At 38.0% G+C, this 18,329-nt stretch overlaps 1 protein-coding gene across 1 annotated transcript; it reads right to left on the bottom strand.

The window, feature by feature from the left end:
- Positions 1–3,445: 3,445 nt before the first annotated feature.
- On the bottom strand, positions 3,446–17,749 carry fasn2 (fatty acid synthase 2). The gene is made up of 6 exons (XM_060920829.1): positions 17,692–17,749; positions 17,432–17,585; positions 16,790–16,950; positions 16,419–16,625; positions 10,729–10,910; positions 3,446–8,992 (listed from the first exon to the last, which is right to left on the bottom strand). Exons 1-6 carry the CDS (start codon positions 17,747–17,749, stop codon positions 3,446–3,448), a joined length of 6,309 nt encoding a protein of 2,102 aa, XP_060776812.1.
- Positions 17,750–18,329: the final 580 nt, after the last annotated feature.

Genomic DNA, 18,329 nt, shown 5'->3' with positions numbered 1-18,329 from the left:
TTGAAAAATGTATAAGGTCGATAATGCTGACATGGGATCAAAATGACACATATGGTGGAAAATATTGGGAATTTATTTGCTTGTAAGAGTTGTATGTGAAGAAAATGTTCTATTGATTTTTGCTCTGTATTTTGAACAGCCAAAATTAACTTTGAACTTGGCAGCTGTATGACAAATAATAAAACTATGATAATGAATAAAAATGTGTATTATTTCTTTGTAGACAAAAAAGGAAAATAACAGCAGCCTTATATGTATGTGAAATGCAGCATTTATACAACTTATATATAATGTATGTGTGTTTATATAGTCTGCCTTATATAATATATAACTTATACTTGTCTTCGACTTGTTCAGTATCATGCTAGCTGAATGGAATATAACTGATAGACCACCCAAAGCCAGCCAATATTATTTCAGTATGTCACTCACATCTGCGATGTATATCATGTGAGAAATACAAGTTTTTCAACACGAGAAGATAAACTTCATATTTTCAAGCAAATATGTGATTTTCTTTTTATTATATAGACACATTCACAAACAAAAAGTAACCAAATTTATCCAAACAATTAATCAGTTTCCTCACAAGTGAAGATAATGGAAAATATGTTACTCAATGTCCCAGATGTAGTTCGTATGAAAAATATGAGTGGCGTATTTCCGAATAAAACACATTTTTAAATAAATGAATGAATGAGCGTGTCTTGCAAAAGTATTCATCCCCCTTGGTGTCTGTCCTGTTTTGTCTCATTACTAGCTGGAATTAAAATGGATGTTGGGGGGTTAGCACCATTTGATTTATACAACACGCCTCTCACTTTAAAGGTGCAAATTGTTTTCTTATTGTGATCTCACGGTTGTGAAGAGTTGCTATGAGTTACTATATCCTTCCTGGCACCTCAAACCAATCTGGCCATTTTCCTCTGACCTCTCATATCAACAAAACATTTCCACCCACAGAACTGTCTCTCATTCAATGTTTTTTGTTTTTCGCACCATTCTGCGTAAACTCCAGAGACTGCTGTGTGTGAAAACCTCAGGAGATCAGCAGTTTCTGAAATACTCAAACCAGTCCATCTGGCACCAACACCCATGCCACAGTGAAAGTAACAGAAATCATAATTTTTCCCATTCTGATGTTTGAACATTAACTGAAGCACTTGATTTGTATCTGCATGATTTTATGCATTTTGCTGCTGTCAAGTGATTGGCTAATTAGATGACTGCATAAAGCAGCAGGTGGATAGGTGTTCCTAATAAAGTGGTCTGTGTGTATACTGTGCAAAAGTTTTAGACACCCTATTTTTTTCATGCAAATTTTGTTATAGATTTCTATTTTATGATTTCTACATTATCGAGTCAGTACAAAAACATTTTAGAGTCCAATCATTCGTTTTCCAGCACAAAATTAAATGTTTCAGAAAAAAGAAATTTGTATTTGAGCAGCATATTACATAAGAGAGCACTTTTCAGATTAAAAAAGGAAACATAATGAAGGCTGCTGGGTTTTGGTGCAAAATGAAGAAGCGAGTGTGACAGTCAAAGTGTCCAGAAGGACTGTAGTTGTTTCTGTAAGATGCTCAGTAAAACCTACAGCTCATTTCCTTATCAAACTGCACTCATTGTACCTGAGACTTTTTTTTTTAAGCAAAGGGTCGTCTCACACCAAATATTGACTTTGTTTCTTTTATTATGGCTTACTGCTGTTTATAGTGTTTTTTTAAATGTTGAAACATTTCATTTCATTATTTTTAAGCCATTTTTGGTCTACAGTATTTCTTTACAGGTGCCTAAGACTTTCACAGTACTGTATGTATGTATGTATGTATGTATGTATGTATGTTTGTGTATACAATATGTGTGTGTGTGTGTGTGTGTGTGTGTGTGTGTGTGTGTGTATATATATATATATATATATATATATATATATATATATATATATATATATATATATATATATAATAACACGAACCTGGCATGAGTATTCTGAACAAAAACTCAAGTGGCAGGAGTTAAATTCTGTCATAGGGGACTTCTACTTTGTTTCACCTTTAAAGCAATGAAAATAGAAAGAAAATTAAGAACAGATGAAAGAAAATCACTCATTTCAGTCATTTGTTTATTTGTTTGTTTGTTTGTTTGTTTGTTTGTTTTACAAAGGACTCAGAATTATGTGAAAGGAAATCTCAGATTATAGGATTGGATTGCTGTCTCAGAATAGTTTTGAAGTGGGATGTGATTGCCAACACAGTTGTTTGCCTCTCACTGCACTCATAGAAATGAGGGGGAAACAGATGACTTTTTAATAGTCCATAATTCACATCAATGATTTATTGAGAAACAAAAATACAAAGTTAATACAAACTTAAAAATTAGATAAGTGATTCTGTTCCAAGTGTAATCAAAACAACTGAATATAACAAAACACTGTAGCCAAACAGTTTGTTCAAAGGACATACAATAAATAAAAAAAATTAAGGGAGATGTTAAATACATTTATAAATCATGCTAGCCCTGCAATGACCTGGCGACTTGTCCAGGGTGTACCCCGCCTTTCGCCCGTAGTCAGCTGGGATAGGCTCCAGCTTGCCTGCAACCCTGTAGAACAGGATAAAGTGGCTACAGATAATGAGATGAGATGAGATAAATCATGCTGTGTTTTAGATCCCGGTTAATGAATTACACTTTTGCAAGTGTGCTGAGACCTAAAGTTCCTCTACAGCATTTCTGAATGATGTCTGTTACCATTCAAAACATTTTAATAAATAAGCATTTTCTTTGTCCATTTTCAATAACTTACAATGTTGAAGACCAACAAGGAATAATTTATGGAGAAAAATATCACAGCTGTGGAACTGGCTCTCTCAAACCTGTCATTTACCCTTTGAACACCAGGCTTATTGTTCAGATATTATCTCTCTCTCTCTCACACACACACACACACACACACACACACACACACACACACACACACACACCCCACTCCCAATGTCATGTTCACCACTTTAAGATTATTTGAAAAATATACATTAGTCAAAAATAATAAAAATAGCAAAGTAACTCCAAAGGTTTGACATGCACTGCATATGAAAAGTATATATTGCTATACAGTATAACACCCAGCTATTAACTACAAACTGCATATGACTATATAATTTCCTAGTATGTATAGTCAATCAAAAATCAGCCCATAACGTAACCTCAAAATATACAGTATAGTATATATTACAGCCATAGCATTGCGCAGAGAACATTTACTAACATAACTGCAATATCATCAGAAACACTAACATTATTTAGTATTGCACAATAGTTTGATAATATCCCAATGAAGATAAATCCAGAATGGTGCATAAAAGACAATAACACCAGCATTTAAATAAAGCCATAAGCTGCATGTCAACATTTGCTTATGTAATCCACCTTCTGTTGAAATAAATAACTAGAAGCTTGTCGTCTCCACTACAGGGAGGAAGTCATTGCTACTCTCCTGAGTTCCCCCATTTTCAAGTTCCTCCAGTGTTTTAATCAAGTCTGACAGTGTCTTCTCTGGATCAAGGAGTGTTACCAGAGGCACATTCACTCCTTTATCTTGGAAGATGAGGTTCTGCAGTGTCATGGCTAACATGGAATCAATGCCCAGTGATGACAGACAAATATCATCACTCAACTCATCTTGCTCAACATGAATATTCTCACTTATCAGTGATTTGATATACTCATTAGGTGAAGAGATTGCATTAGTCTGCTCAAGTTTTGAGTTGATCATTTTCGCCTTATTGAGTTCTTCCCCTACCAGTGCTGATAACCGCATGGTGAGGGATTTGTTTTGAGACAGAACATTATATCTAATGTTCTTGAAATGGAATTTGCACACAACCTGTTGAGATTTGTTGATTAAAAGGCACTGCTCAAGACTATCATGAATTTCTGTCATTTCCAGGATCATCATTCCTTTTGACTCCAGAAATTTTTGGAAATGGTGTTGGTTTAACAAGAGACCCAAATTTAAAGCTCCCCAGTTAATTGCCTGTCCAGGAAGTCCAATATTCCTGCGGTACTGGCAGAAGGCATCCATAAATGAGTTGGCAGAAGCATAGTTTGTCTGTGAAGCATTGCCAAGGAAAGCTGAGACAGAGGAGTAGCACACAAAATAATCCAGATTACAGTGTTTGGTGGCATAGTGAAGGTTAATTACACCATTCACTTTCGGCCTCATGACTTTCTCATAGAGGGATTTGTTTAGGCTTTCAATTAGTCCATCATGAAGGACTACCGCACTGTGGAACACTCCTTTGATTGGTTTGGATGGGAACAGTTTACTGATCTGAGCAACCGCTTGGTGAACTTGCTCTGAGACTGAAACATCACATTGTAACTTTGTGATTAAACACTGACATTGATTTTTTACATTATTTATCTCCTGTTCTATCTGATCATTTGCACCACTCCTAGACAAGATAACAATATTGCCTCCACCTCTCTGAGCAATGAACTTCACTGTCTGAAATCCAAGTCCTGATAGACCACCAGTTACAATGTAAACAGAATTCTTCTGAAACAGCTTTTTGGCTTTTGGTATCAGTGGGATATGTGAAGGTTCATCTTTTTTGTCAGGACTCAAGACCACCACTGGCATGGTCTGACATCTGAAGTATGATTCTGAGGGCAAGCAATCAATTTTTTCTAGTTTTGAATTCAGAATGGTTTTCTTTTCAAAAGTGGCAAATCTTCTGTCCAAATGCATGTGTTTTAGCCAATGAAGCACGTGCGATTTCCGTGCTCGAATTGACTGCTTTTGCATGAGACTCGATGTGAAAAGGATTTTCATATGAACCTCATTATTTTGACCTCTAAAAGCAAGCTGAGTGACACAGGTGTTTGGCTGGTTGTCAGAAACAAGAATAATGTCTTGAACACTTGGAATTTGACTTGCTTTCGTAATGACAGTTTCATCATACGGAGGCAGAAACACAATTCCTGCCATCTCGCTGAAATCACGAGACATTTGATCAGTGTTTTTGGCTACAGTGACGCTCCAACCTGATTTGACTGCTGTGACCGTTAAGATTTTCACCAGAACTGAGTCTGGGATAGCTGAGAAAATGCCTAACTTCTGGTGTCTGGCCTTAGGTAGGGCACAGTGCAAGATCTCCCACGCCAGTATAAAGTAAGATACACAGGGTGTGTCCTTAAAACATGGAAGTTGCTTTGTTTTGTAACATGCATCTGCTGGAATAACAACTTTGCCACAGGCAGCAACAGGGTAGCAGGAGACTATATGGTCTCCCACTTTCAGTTCTTTCACATCTTTTCCCATAGCTGTAACAATTCCACTGAAGTCAAGCACTAAAAGTTTGTGGTTCTGAGAGGTGTGCTTGTTCCAGTACAAAGTCTGACCAAATTTAAGATCAGACAGACTGACTGGAAAATAGTCTGAGGAGTGCATGCATATTTTACAGAGCTGGACCTCCACATTTTTTCCTTGAATAGGTTCAGGACATTCATCAGAAACAACTGCTGATAGGCTTGTCACTCTGTAGGCATCAGAGGTTTGCAAGATAAAACTTTCATACTGTGATTTGTGGACCCTTTGATGTAAGCAGTCTAAGATTGGTGTGCGAGTAATCTGAGGCTTTAGAATCTGGCCATTTTTTATGACTAGCTCTGGGTATTTGCTGCAAGGGTATGATCTGATGATCTCAGCCAAGGCTTTAATGTCTTTCGTAGAATCAATGTCTATCAACTGAAAAGAGAGGTCTGACAATTCAGCTGCACATGCTCTTGTCATTCCAGACAGTACAAAACCAGGATTGATGTGGTCTACTGTGGTTCCTGATGACCGGTAGGTTACTACCCTGATGGAGTTTTTGAAATGCATTGACTTGAGGCCTGCAACAATTTTCCGGAAAATCTCACAACAATTTGCCATGCATTCTAACACATTTTCTGGTTTGTGCGAGTTTAAATCTGCTTCACCCCACATAAACAACACTTCCTGGATGTTTGTATTGATGTTTTGGATGTTCAGGTCAGACAGAAAAACTTCAAATCCATGTTCTATCAGTACTTTGATATGTGTGGAGGAAATGTATTTTGATGCTGGGTCTAAGTAGTTTTGTAGGCCTGTAGAAATTCCTAACCGATCATCAAAAACCATTGATGTCGGTGTTGAGAAGTTGTCATTCTCTGAAACTACACTGTAACTGTTGTGATAAAAATACTCCTCTACAACACGAGAGCGATTCCCTAAGTAGGTAATGATTACATCCTTGAGTTCAACCAAAACCCTGCCGTCTTTGTCAGTAAAACAACCACAAACGATAAGTTCCTCAGTTCCCATATGTGTTGCTCTCAAATACACAACCATCTCCTTCTGCAATGGTTCAAACACAGTCAGGCTGCCTATTTGTGATGGAAATCCAGGCCTTCCCAAGAAATGATATGTTCCTGTGACAGGAACAAGCTGCATGAGATAGTCTAAGACTACAGGATGAATGTAGTAGTCATGCAGTTGGGGCAATATCTCATTATGAACAGTAACAAGTGAGTATGCTTCTCCAAGTTCCTCTCCATAATAAACATTTCCCGTATTTTTGAAAACGGGACCATACTGAAATCCACCCAAAGATAGGTTCTTATAGAACTCCTCAGAACTCACAACAGACTGGCATCTTTTAAAGACACAGTTTAGTGAAATGTATGACTCTTCGGGCAGTCTTGTCTGTGTAGACTCAACTTTCCCTGATGCATAGTTTACTGACAAAGAGTGCACCTTGAACTGAAAGCTATGCCCTGCTGTACTTTCAGTTGGATCTAATCGTACTTTCACATCAGGTGTATTCTGTGACAAAACACATGGAGTGTGAAACTTTATACTGAGCTGCAAAGAGCTGAGGGGCATTTTTGGTTTTACACTTGTCATGACAGCTGCTAAGCCTAATTCAACATAAAATGCCCCAGGGACAATGGCAACCCCTTGGTGTTTATGATCATACAGATAAGACAGTGCCCCAGAGGAGAGGCCACACCTGAAATCCAAGCCATTTTTACTTAACTGTGTAATTACAGGATGGATACTACTGTCACCAGAGAGGGTTGCTTCAGTAAGCACATCTTTCTTCACACTGTCAAACTGATACCTTGGAAAAGGAATTGGTTCCATCTCACAGCCTTTGTAGAACTGGTCCCAATCAATATTGACTCCCACTTCAAATAGCTTAGATACAACAGTCAACATTGTCTCAACATCTTTATCTGGCTGCACTGAAGAGAGTACCACTGTGTCACTCCCTAAAGTCTCAATGATGTTTCTCTGCAAAGCCCTTCTTGGGCCAATCTCAACAAATATTGCATTCTTGGTCTGTTGAACTGATTTTAGCGCTTGTTCAAAAGCAACTGGTTCTCGAATGTTTCTTGCCCAGTATTTACCATTAACAAAATCAGTTGGACACGCCTTTTCTCCTGACACTGTTGAGAATAATTCTGTCACCATGTTCTGTGCATGTAATTGGCCTATACTATTCTCTACTTCATCCAGAATAGGATCCATCATGTGACTATGATAAGCAGCTGGCACATCCAAAACATGCAGGAACAAATTTTTGCCATCAGGTAAATTGCTTAAGCTCTTGTGCAAACAATCAATAGCATCTTCATCTCCTGAAAGTGTGCATGACTGAGGGCTGTTTTGTGCTGCCAAGCAAATCCTTCCAGAGTAAGAAGGAAGGAGTTTCAACATGTTTGATACAGGCATGTTGCTGACAACCAGCATTTTCCCTCCAGTTACTCTACTCTGCAATCTGCTGCGATAGCAGATCACCTTTACTGCATCCTCAAGTGACAACAGACCAGAGCAATGAGCTGCAGCAACCTCTCCAACAGAATGTCCAAGAACAGCATCAGGTCTAATTCCCCAGTGCATTAGCAGATTAGCAATGGCAATCTGTATGGCAAAGAGGAGAGGCTGAATAATTTCTGGTTCTGAGAAACCAACCTCAGGTTCAGACTCACTCTCCAGTAACTCAACTAACCCAATTTTCATGTAACTTTGGAAAAGGTCCTCAATCTCTCTTATTTTCTCCATGAAAATAGATTCCTCTTTTAGGAGCTGTTTGCACATGCCTCTGTAAGTAACACCATTTCCACAAAACACAAACACTAGTCTTGGATATTTCTTTGCTGGGACACTCTTTTTGTCTTGAGCATGCATAAGTTTCTCTTTCAAATCAGTCAAAGATAATGTGTGAAATGCTTTCCTGTATTTATGTTTCCAGTGACTCCTCCTACAGCCAGAAGTATATGCTAGGCTTTGTAGATCTGTTATATTCTTTGCATTGATATTTTCTACTGTGTCTTCTATCATCCTTGCCAATGATTTCTCTGATGCTGCAGAAATTACAAAAAAATTGTGTTGTTTGTGAACAGCTTCTTTTGGTGATTTTGTCTGAAGATATTGCTTTACAACTGCATGTGAATTTGTGCCTCCAAATCCAAAGTTATTTATCCCAGCAACTCTCACTGAACCTCTGCTGGTGACCCATTTCTCAGCTTTGGTGGGAATTTTTAGATTGAGAGCCTGAACATCTATGCTCGAACTTTCCTCAGAGTAGAACACTGAAGGTACAATGGTTTCATGCTTCATCATCAGAAGTACTTTAATCAGTCCTGCCACTCCTGCTGCAGATTCTGTGTGTCCAATGTTACTCTTAACTGAGCCAATAGGGAGTGGCCCTACCTCTGGGGGTCGTGCCTTGGCAATGACTCTAGAGATGCTGTCCGCTTCTACTGAATCTCCCACTGGAGTCCCAGTCCCATGAGCCTCTAAGTACTGGATATCAGACAGGTAGGTCCCTGTAGAATAGATTCTTTTGAGCAGCTCCTCCTGCTGGACCACAGATGGCTTTGTGATTGGAGTGATGGTGTGGCCATCTTGATTTACTGCTGTTTTGCATACAATGCCCCAAATATGATCACGGTCTTGTAGAGCCTATCAGATTATGGACATAATTTTTTTATTTATATACAATGAAAAATCATTGTGGTTGAATATGTACAGTGTCTTGCAAAAGTATTCGTCCCCATTTGTGTTTGTCCTGTTTTGTCGCATTACAAGCTGGAGTTAAAATGGACTTTTGGGGGGTTAGCAGCATTTGTTTTACACAACATGCCTACAACTTTAAAGGTGCAAATTGTTGTTTTATTGTGACACAAACAATAATTAAGATGAAAAAACAGAAATATGGAGTGTGCATAGGTATTCACCCCCTTTCATATGAAATAAGAGCTGGTCCAACCAATTCACTTCATAAGTCACATAATTAGCTGATTAAGATCCACCTGTGTGCAATCAGAGTGTCACATGATCTGTCATATGATGTCTGTATAAATCAACCTGTTCTGGAAGGACCCTGACTCTGCAACACTACTAAGCAATCAACATGAAAACCAAGAAGCACTCCAAACAAGTCAGAGACAATATTGTGGAGAAGTATAGATCAGGGTTGGGTTATAAAAAATATCCCAAACTTATAAAAAATATCCCAGGGAGCAACATTAAATCCATTACAACAAAATGGAAAGAATATGGCACCACTACAAACCTGATAAGAGAAGGCCGCCCACCAAAACTCACAGACCAGGCAAGGAGGGCATTAATCAGAGATGCAACAAAGACACCAAAGATAACACCGAAGGAGCTGCAAATATCCACAGCAGAGATGGGAGTATCTGTCCATAGGATCACTTTAAGCCATACACTCCACAGAGCGGGGCTTTATGGAAGAGTGACCAGAAACAAAAGCCATTGCTTAAGAAAACATGCTTGGAGTTTGCCCAACTGCATGTGGCAGACTCCCCAAACACATGGAAGAAGATTCTCTGGTCAAATGAGACTAAAATTGATCTTTTTGGCCATCATGGGAAATGCCATGTGTGGCGGAAACCCAACACCCTGAGAACACCATTCCTACAGTGAAGCATGGTGGTGGCAGCATCATGCTGTGGGGATATTTTTCATCTGCAGGGACAGGAAAGCTGGTCAGGACTGAAGGAAAGCTGGATGGCACTAAATACAGGGCAATTCTGAAGGAAAACCTGTTTGAGTCAGCCAGAGGGCTGAGACTTCATGTTCACGTTCACGTTCCAGCAGGACAATGAACCTAAACATACCACTAAAGCGACACTGGAGTGGTTTAAAGGGAAACATTTAAATGTTTTGGAATGGCCTAATCAAAGCCCAGACCTCAATCCAATTGAGAATCTGTAGCATAACTTGAAGATTGCTGTACACCAACTCAACCCATCTAACTTGAAGGAGTTAGAGTAGTTTTGGTTGAGGAATGGGCAAAATTCCCAGTGGCTAGATGTGCTAAGCTAATAGAGACATACCCCAAGAGACTAGCAGCTGTAATTGTAGCAAAAGGTGGCTCTACAAAGTATTGATTTTTTTTTTTGGGGGGGGGGGGGGGGGGGGGGGGTACCTATGCACACTCCAGAGTTCTGCTTTTTCATGTTAATTATTGTTTGTGTCACAATAAAAAAAAAAAAACAATTTGCACCTTTAAAGTGGTAGGCATGTTGTGTAAATCAAATGGTGCTAACCCCTCAAGAATCCATTTTAATTCCAGTTTGTAATGTGACAAGACAAGACAAACACCAAGGGGGATGAATACTTTTACAAGATACTGTATGTCTTGGGTATCTTTTTTTTATGCAGTGAAATACCTTTTCCAGAGGCTTCAACAGGATGACACCACAGCCTTCACCCCTGCCATAGCCATCGGCTGTGTTGGAGAATGGTTTGCTGGTTCCATCAGGTGAGATCATCTTTGCCTTGCTGAGAGCCACAAATACTCTTGGCTGAAAAATGCAGTTCACACCACCAAATACAGCCATTTCACAGTCTCCTGTTAAAAACACAGTCAAACTAACTTTAATAAAGAATAATAGCCAAATAACTCATTATAACTCTAAATATTCTAGTAGGACACACACACACACACACACATACACTATTTTTGTGACCTAAATGATGATTTATTTAGATAGATAGATAGATAGATAGATAGATAGATAGATAGATAGATAGATAGATAGATAGATAGATAGATAGATAGATAGATCCCTGCCATCCCTTAAATTGATAAAAAATAAATTGTCATCCTTGAAAATATTTTTCTCTTAGTCTTCAGGAATTATTGTCCCTTTGACCATGCCTTGTTTTGCTGACTATGGATACAGATGTATCCATTTGTCATCCATCACTACAAAGAAAACCAAAGAGCTTTCAACCAAAAAACAAGCAAAAAAAAGAAAACAAATGATATCCACTACTGGTGGGCTGTTAGAGCTTTGGGGCTGTTTTGTGGCTTGTGGTCAAGTGATCAACACAAATAATTTCAGACCATGACATCACTATATGTCAATGAGCTGTCATTATTTAGATTTAAACTCTATTTCTAACCTGTGGCCTGAATTGAAAAGGATGGGCTACATGCATAAACCAAAGACTATAAAAAAAAGTAAAAGTCCCTCCTGTGCCAGGACCTGGTCTTCCCAGGCAGTCTCCTGTCACAGTACTAACCAGTGTTTTGAGATGCATTGGGTGATGTTGAGCTCTGTTTCTATAGCCCTTGGCCTCTCGCCTATTATATAGCTAGGGTTACAGTGGGGGGCTAGTCCTCTGGTAACCACGAGAGTTTGGTAACCTACTCACATCTGTATTGCAGCGTGCCTTGCCAGATGGCAGTAGGTACCATTTTTATGATGGTCTTTGGTATGACCCAACTATGAGTAGAACTCATGATCCCCCAGTCAAGAGGCAGACACTAGGCTAGCTCACGGTCCAAAGACTATTAAGCAGATTATATATATATATATATATATATATATATATATATATATATATATATATATATATATATATATATATAAAATGTGGTTATGATGTGTTAAAAGCCTTAAAATAAATTCAATTTTTATTGCATAAGCATAATCTCACATTGAAAATTGTAGAAAAATGTAACCCTTAACTCAAGTAATTAAAAAAAAAATCCCTGACTAAGAAATCATTATTTTTCATAAAATCACCTGTTCCACAATTATGGGCACCCATAACAATTCCTAGAAAATAAATGTAATTGAAGCATTTCTGTCATTTCTACTGTAGTTTATAAAGTTGATCAGAGTATCTAGGAACCTTTAATTAGTAATTCATCACATCCTGTTTCCCTGGGGTATAAATATGATGTGACACAGAGGCCTATTTCTCTTATCCACTCTTCAACATGGGAAAGACAAGAGAACACACCATTCAAGTAAGGCAGATGTGTGTCGATCTTCCTAAGTCAGGCAATGGCTACAAGAAAATAGCCACTCGGCTACACCTGCCCATATCTACAGTCAGAGGAATCATCAAGAAGTTTAAAACAACTGGAACAGTGGCAAACAAGCCTGGACGAGGATGCAAGTTTATCTTGCCACCACACACAGTGAGGAGGATGGTAAGAGAAGTAAAAAGTTCTCCAAAGCTCACTGTTAGAGAATTGCATCAAAGAGTAGCATCTTGGGGTCACAAAGTCTCCATAACAACCATCAGGTGCTATCTACATGCCAACAAGCTATTTGGGAGGCATACATGGAAAAAGCCTTTTCTCACTTACAAGCATAAACGTAAACGTCTGGAGTTCGCTAAGCAGTACTGGGACTTCAACTGGGACCATGTGCTTTGGTCAGATGAGAGCTTTTTGGCAACAAACACTCTAATACATCACAAAAGATGAGTATGTGGAAAAGCACCTCATGCCTACTGTGAAGTATGGGGGAGGATCAGTGATGCTGTGGGCCTGTTTCTCTTCCAAAGGCCCCAGGAACCTTGTTAGGGTGCATGGCATCATGAACTCTCTGAAATACCAGGACATTTTAAATCAAAATCTGGTGGCCTCTGCCCAAAAGCTGAAGATGGGTCATCACTGGGTCTTTCAGCAAGATAATGACCCTAAACATGTGGCCAAATTGACACAAAAATGGTTCATTAGACACAAAATCATGCTCCTCCCATGGCCATCTCAGTCCCCAGACCTCAACCCAATTGAAAACCTGTGGGGTGAGCTGAAGAGGAGAGTGCATAGGAGAGAACCCAGGACTCTGGATGATTTAGAGAGATTGTGCAAAGAGAAATGGTCGAATATCCCTCCCTCTGTATTCTCCCATCTTGTGAAATGTTATAAGAGAATATTAAGCACTGTCTTGTTGGCAAAAGGGAGTTGTACAAAGTATTAACATCAGGGGTGCCAATAATTGTGGCACACAAGATTTCATGTAAAAGAGTTATTTCTTAATGTGGGATTTTTTTCCCACTGAATAAATGCACTTGAATTAAAGGTTGGATTTTTCTCTTTTTTTTCATTGTTGTCCTATATTATTAAAAAAAAGAATTTATTAGAAGCCTAAGAACACATCTTAACGAGGGGTGCCAATTATTGTGGAGGGCACTCTGTGTGTATATATATATATATAAGTAAATGTATATCTATTAAAGGAGTAAATTAGATGAACTAAAAAAAGTGTAGCTCAATTAATAAATTTTAAAAAATGTATAAAGCTAACATAATAGATAAATACAGAGCATTAGTATGAAATAATAATAAAAGTAATAATAATAACATAATAACATTACAGTTAGTACAAATAAGTAAAACAGAAATATAATTATAGATGAATAATACAGTGACACTATGGTACTATACTGTGTATTATTTCTATGTACTATGCTAATATGTATTATTTAATATATACATAACCAGGGTGCTATTATATTACTCTTAAATATACCGTATGATTAATAACTGAAACATAGACTAGGGCGGCACGGTGGTGTAGTGGTTAGCACTTTCACCTCACAGCAAGAAGGTCCGGGTTCGAGCCCAGTGGCTGACGAGGGCCTTTCTGTGCAGAGTTTGCATGTTCTCCCCGTGTCTGCGTGGGTTTCCTCCGGGTGCTCCGGTTTCCCCCACAGTCCAAAGACATGCAGGTTAGGTTAACTGGTGACTCTAAATTGACCGTAGGTGTGAATGGTTGTCTGTGTCTATGTGTCAGCCCTGTGATGACCTGACGACTTGTCCAGGGTGTACCCCGCCTTTCGCCCGTAGTCAGCTGGGATAGGCTCCAGCTTGCCTGCGACCCTGTAGAACAGGATAAAGCGGCTACAGATAATGAGATGAGACATAGACTATAAGATATGTATATATTTTAAAAATTGCGATATGAAATTGAAACAGTAGGCTATACTGTTTGGTATTTAAATTTTAGTATAAAAATAATAGCATACAGTGGAAGATGATACCTCGTGAGGTCTTGTTAAGTACTTTTGGTTTTGTTTTTTCTTTCTTTTCTCTGTAAATGTAAATTATTATAACTGTATCTGTTGTTTTGTTTTCGCATTCTAATTTTTTTCCTTTTGTTTTTTTGTCTTCATTACTTACTTTTGATATATAAATGAAATGTATGGTAAAAAGGGTAGGCGCAGTAAGCCAATGCTTCAGCCTATACCGTTTTGGTCAGAATTCCATTGATCAAATGAAAGTATTGTAACTTATGATGTGCTTAAAATGACCGAAATAAATATATATATAAAATAAATATATATATAAAATGTTTAAGCACATGCTAAAATAACATTTTACAGCTACAGTGGTGCTTGAAAGTTTGTGAGCCCTTTAGAATTTTCAATATTTCTGCATAAATATGACCTAAAACATCATCAGATTTTCACACAAGTCCTAAAAGTAGATAAAGAGAACCCAGTTAAACAAAGGAGACAAAAATATTATACTTGGTCATTTATTTATTGAGGAAAATGATCCAATATTACATATCTGTGAGTGGCAAAAGTATGTGAACCTTTGCTTTCAGTATCTGGTGTGACCCCCTTGTGCAGCAATAACTGCAACTAAACGTTTCCGGTAACTGTTGATCAGTCCTGCACACCAGCTTGGAGGAATTTTAGCCCATTCCTCCATACAGAACAGCTTCAACTCTGGGATGTTGGTGGGTTTCTTCAAATGAACTGCTCGCTTCAGGTCCTTCCACAACATTTTGATTGGATTAAGGTCAGGACTTTGACTTGGCCATTCCAAAACATTAACTTTATTCTTCTTTAACCATTCTTTGGTAGAATGGCTTGTGTGCTTAGGGTCGTTGTCTTGCTGCATGACCCACCTTCTCTTGAGATTCAGTTCATGGACAGATGTCCTGACATTTTCCTTTAGAATTCGCTGGTATAATTCAGAATTCATTGTTCCATCAATGATGGCAAGCTGTCTTGGCCCAGATGCAGCAAAACAGGCCCAAACCATGATACTACCACCACCATGTTTCACAGATGGGATAAGGTTCTTATGCTGGAATGCAGTGTTTTCCTTTCTCCAAACGTAACACTTCTCATTTAAACCAAAGAATTCTATTTTGGTCTCATCCACCAAGAAAAATTTTTTTCCAATAGCCTTCTGGCTTGTCCACATGATCTTTAGCAAACTGCAGATGAGCAGCAATGTTCTTTTTGGAGAGCAGTGGCTTTCTCCTTGCAACCCTGCCATGCACACCATTGTTGTTCAGTGTTCTCCTGATGGTGGACTCATAAACATTAATATTAGCCAATGTGAGAGAGGCCTTCAGTTGCTTAGAAGTTACACTGGGGTCCTTTGTGACCTCACCGATTATTACACGCCTTGCTATTGGAGTGATCTTTGTTAGTCCTCCTGGGGAGGGTAACAATGGTCTTGAATTTTCTCCATTTGCACACAATCTGTCTGACTGTGGATTGGTGGAGTCCAAACTCTTTAGAGATGGTTTTGTAACCTTTTCCAGCCTGATGAGCATCAACAACACTTTTTCTGAGGTCCTCAGAAATCTCCTTTGTTCGTGCCATGATACACTTCCACAAACATGTGTTGTGAAGATCAGACTTTGATAGATCCCTGTTCTTTAAATAAAACAGCATGCCCACTCACACCTGATTGTCATCCCATTGATTGAAAACACCTGACTCTAATTTCACCTTCAAATTAACTGCTAATCCTAGAGGTTCACATACTTTTGCCACTCACAGATATGTAATATTGGATCATTTTCTTCAATAAATAAATGACCAAGTATAATATTTTTGTCTCATTTGTTTCACTGGGTTCTCTTTATCTACTTTTAGGACTTGTGTGAAAATCTGATGATGTTTTCAGTCATATTTATGCAGAAATATAGAAAATTCTAAAGGGTTCACAAACTTTCAAGCACCAATGTACCTTATCCTTTAAAACTTATATTATGTACATTATTGAGTTTAAATATTTATGCACATGTTCATGAATGGTGTCTATAATTCTGGAGTTGACTGTATGTTCATTTTTGAGTTATTTTACCTTGTCTTATGGCTTGACAGGCTAAATGAAGGGCAACAAGTGATGAGGAGCAGGCACAGTCAATGGCTAAAGAAGGTCCAGTAAAGTTGAAGGTATAAGAGATTCTGTTGGCAGCAATACTCATGGCTATACCAGTTCCAGTGCAGTGGTTAATGATAACAGGATTGACATTGGCCATGGTGAGTTCATAGTCTCTGTTCATCAGACCTGAAACAACATGTAGAAGTACTGGGTTTATATATATATATATATATATATATATATATATATATATATATATATGAAAGCATGTTAATGTTATTCTTAAGTAACTATTACTATAGTACACAAAATACATCACTGTTAATAATCAAATCATGTTTTGTCATTACCCAGAAAAACTCCTGTTCTGCTCCCACTGGCCTTCTCCATGGGTATCCCAGCATTCTCCAGTGCCCTATAAGTACAGTGCAGAAGCATCTTGTGCTGTGGATCCATCTGTTCCATCTCAGCATCGGTGATGCCAAAGAATCGCTGATCAAACTCATTGAATCTGTGAGTCAGATGTAGTTGAATGTTAAGTGGCTGCGACTGAATATCTCTACATTCTATGAGCATGTATATGATGTTATAGAATACAACATTAAGGGCAGTTAATTAGTTTCTGATAGATTGTGCTGTTTTAAACAATTTCAAAACAACTAACTAACAAGAAGCTTTATTCATATAACAGATTATTAAAAGACAGGATAATGGCAATGTTTACCCACCACGTTTCCTTCTTGAAAAAGAAAACAGCTATTGATTCATAGTTTAAATGAAAGATATTTCATGGTCAGTATCTAAAGTCACTATAGATATACAGTGTAGATGCTTGTTTACATTTTAGGGTGATAGGAAATGAAGCAGACCGTAAAGAAACCACATTATAATTGATAAGTGACCTGCTAAATTGCTGCAGTTTACTGCCTCTTAATAAATTTCAACATTAAAAAAAATCCATATGCATCTTTGTGCTAGACTGCAAGGCTTACCCATCAGCAAATGCAGCTTTCGTTGTCCGTGACTTTCCTGCCTTATTGTCATCTTGATCACACCATTCGTTCTGGTCAAACCTCTCAAATGGTATCTGCACTGCACAGTTCTTTCCCTCAAGCAAGACATTCCAGAAATTATCGAGCCCCTCACCTACAACAGGCAGATTTCATTTGTGTACACAAAACACAATGCATATACAAAAATTTGCTTGCTGAAAGTTTGGTATAAGTGAATGTTTTTTGTTTAATATTCTTACCTCCAGGGAAATTACATCCTATGCCAACAATAGCAATCTCTGAATCCTTGTCTTTCATGATGACAGGAATTTGATATAACTCTAATAAAAGCAAAAATATTTTACAAGTTGAACATCTTTAAATTGAATATTTAAATGTGAGTACCCAACTCCACTATTTGAAAATTAATTAAAATAAAGTTTACCTGCATCATCGTGACAAATCCAGAAGTTGTGAAAATTGTCATATGGTTGCTCGTGTTTTGAGCATTTATATAAGCCAGTACTATCGATAAGGTTTACCAAACAAAGGACAAGGGGCATATATAAAATAATTAATAGTCAGATAAGATATACTAATATTAATAACTAGCTGTATGGATGAAGCAGCTGAAACTGTGTTAAAGGTGGAGACATTGGTAATCAGTAACAAAGCAATTCTAACAAAGGTGCGGAAGCACAGAATGGGGGAAAAACCTACAGTGTTCAACAGATTACTGTCTTGAACAGTAACATTCAAGACTGCACAAATTACACACTTCAGTGGAGCATACAATCTTATCCAGACAAACAGGCATGAGGAAGTCCATTGGTTAGTATGGTGCAAACATTCTTCAGTTTGTCACTTTGGGTGAAGCCTTTGTGGCAAGAGGATTTAG

This window comes from Neoarius graeffei, chromosome 5, assembly GCF_027579695.1.
Source record: "Neoarius graeffei isolate fNeoGra1 chromosome 5, fNeoGra1.pri, whole genome shotgun sequence".
Lineage (NCBI taxonomy): Eukaryota > Metazoa > Chordata > Actinopteri > Siluriformes > Ariidae > Neoarius > Neoarius graeffei.
This window is presented reverse-complemented; position numbering and strand designations above follow the sequence as displayed.

Bases quoted from the DNA above. Each gene is read 5' to 3' on its own strand.
- fasn2 (XM_060920829.1), bottom strand. From the start codon at position 17,749: ATGAAAGACAAGGATTCAGAGATTGCTATTGTTGGCATAGGATGTAAT. The intron at 17,586-17,691 runs GTAAGAATATTA...TGCCTGTTGTAG, and splicing joins AGGATGTAATTTCCCTGGAG to GTGAGGGGCTCGATAATTTC. The intron at 16,951-17,431 runs GTAAGCCTTGCA...TCTGACTCACAG, and splicing joins AAAGCTGCATTTGCTGATGG to ATTCAATGAGTTTGATCAGC.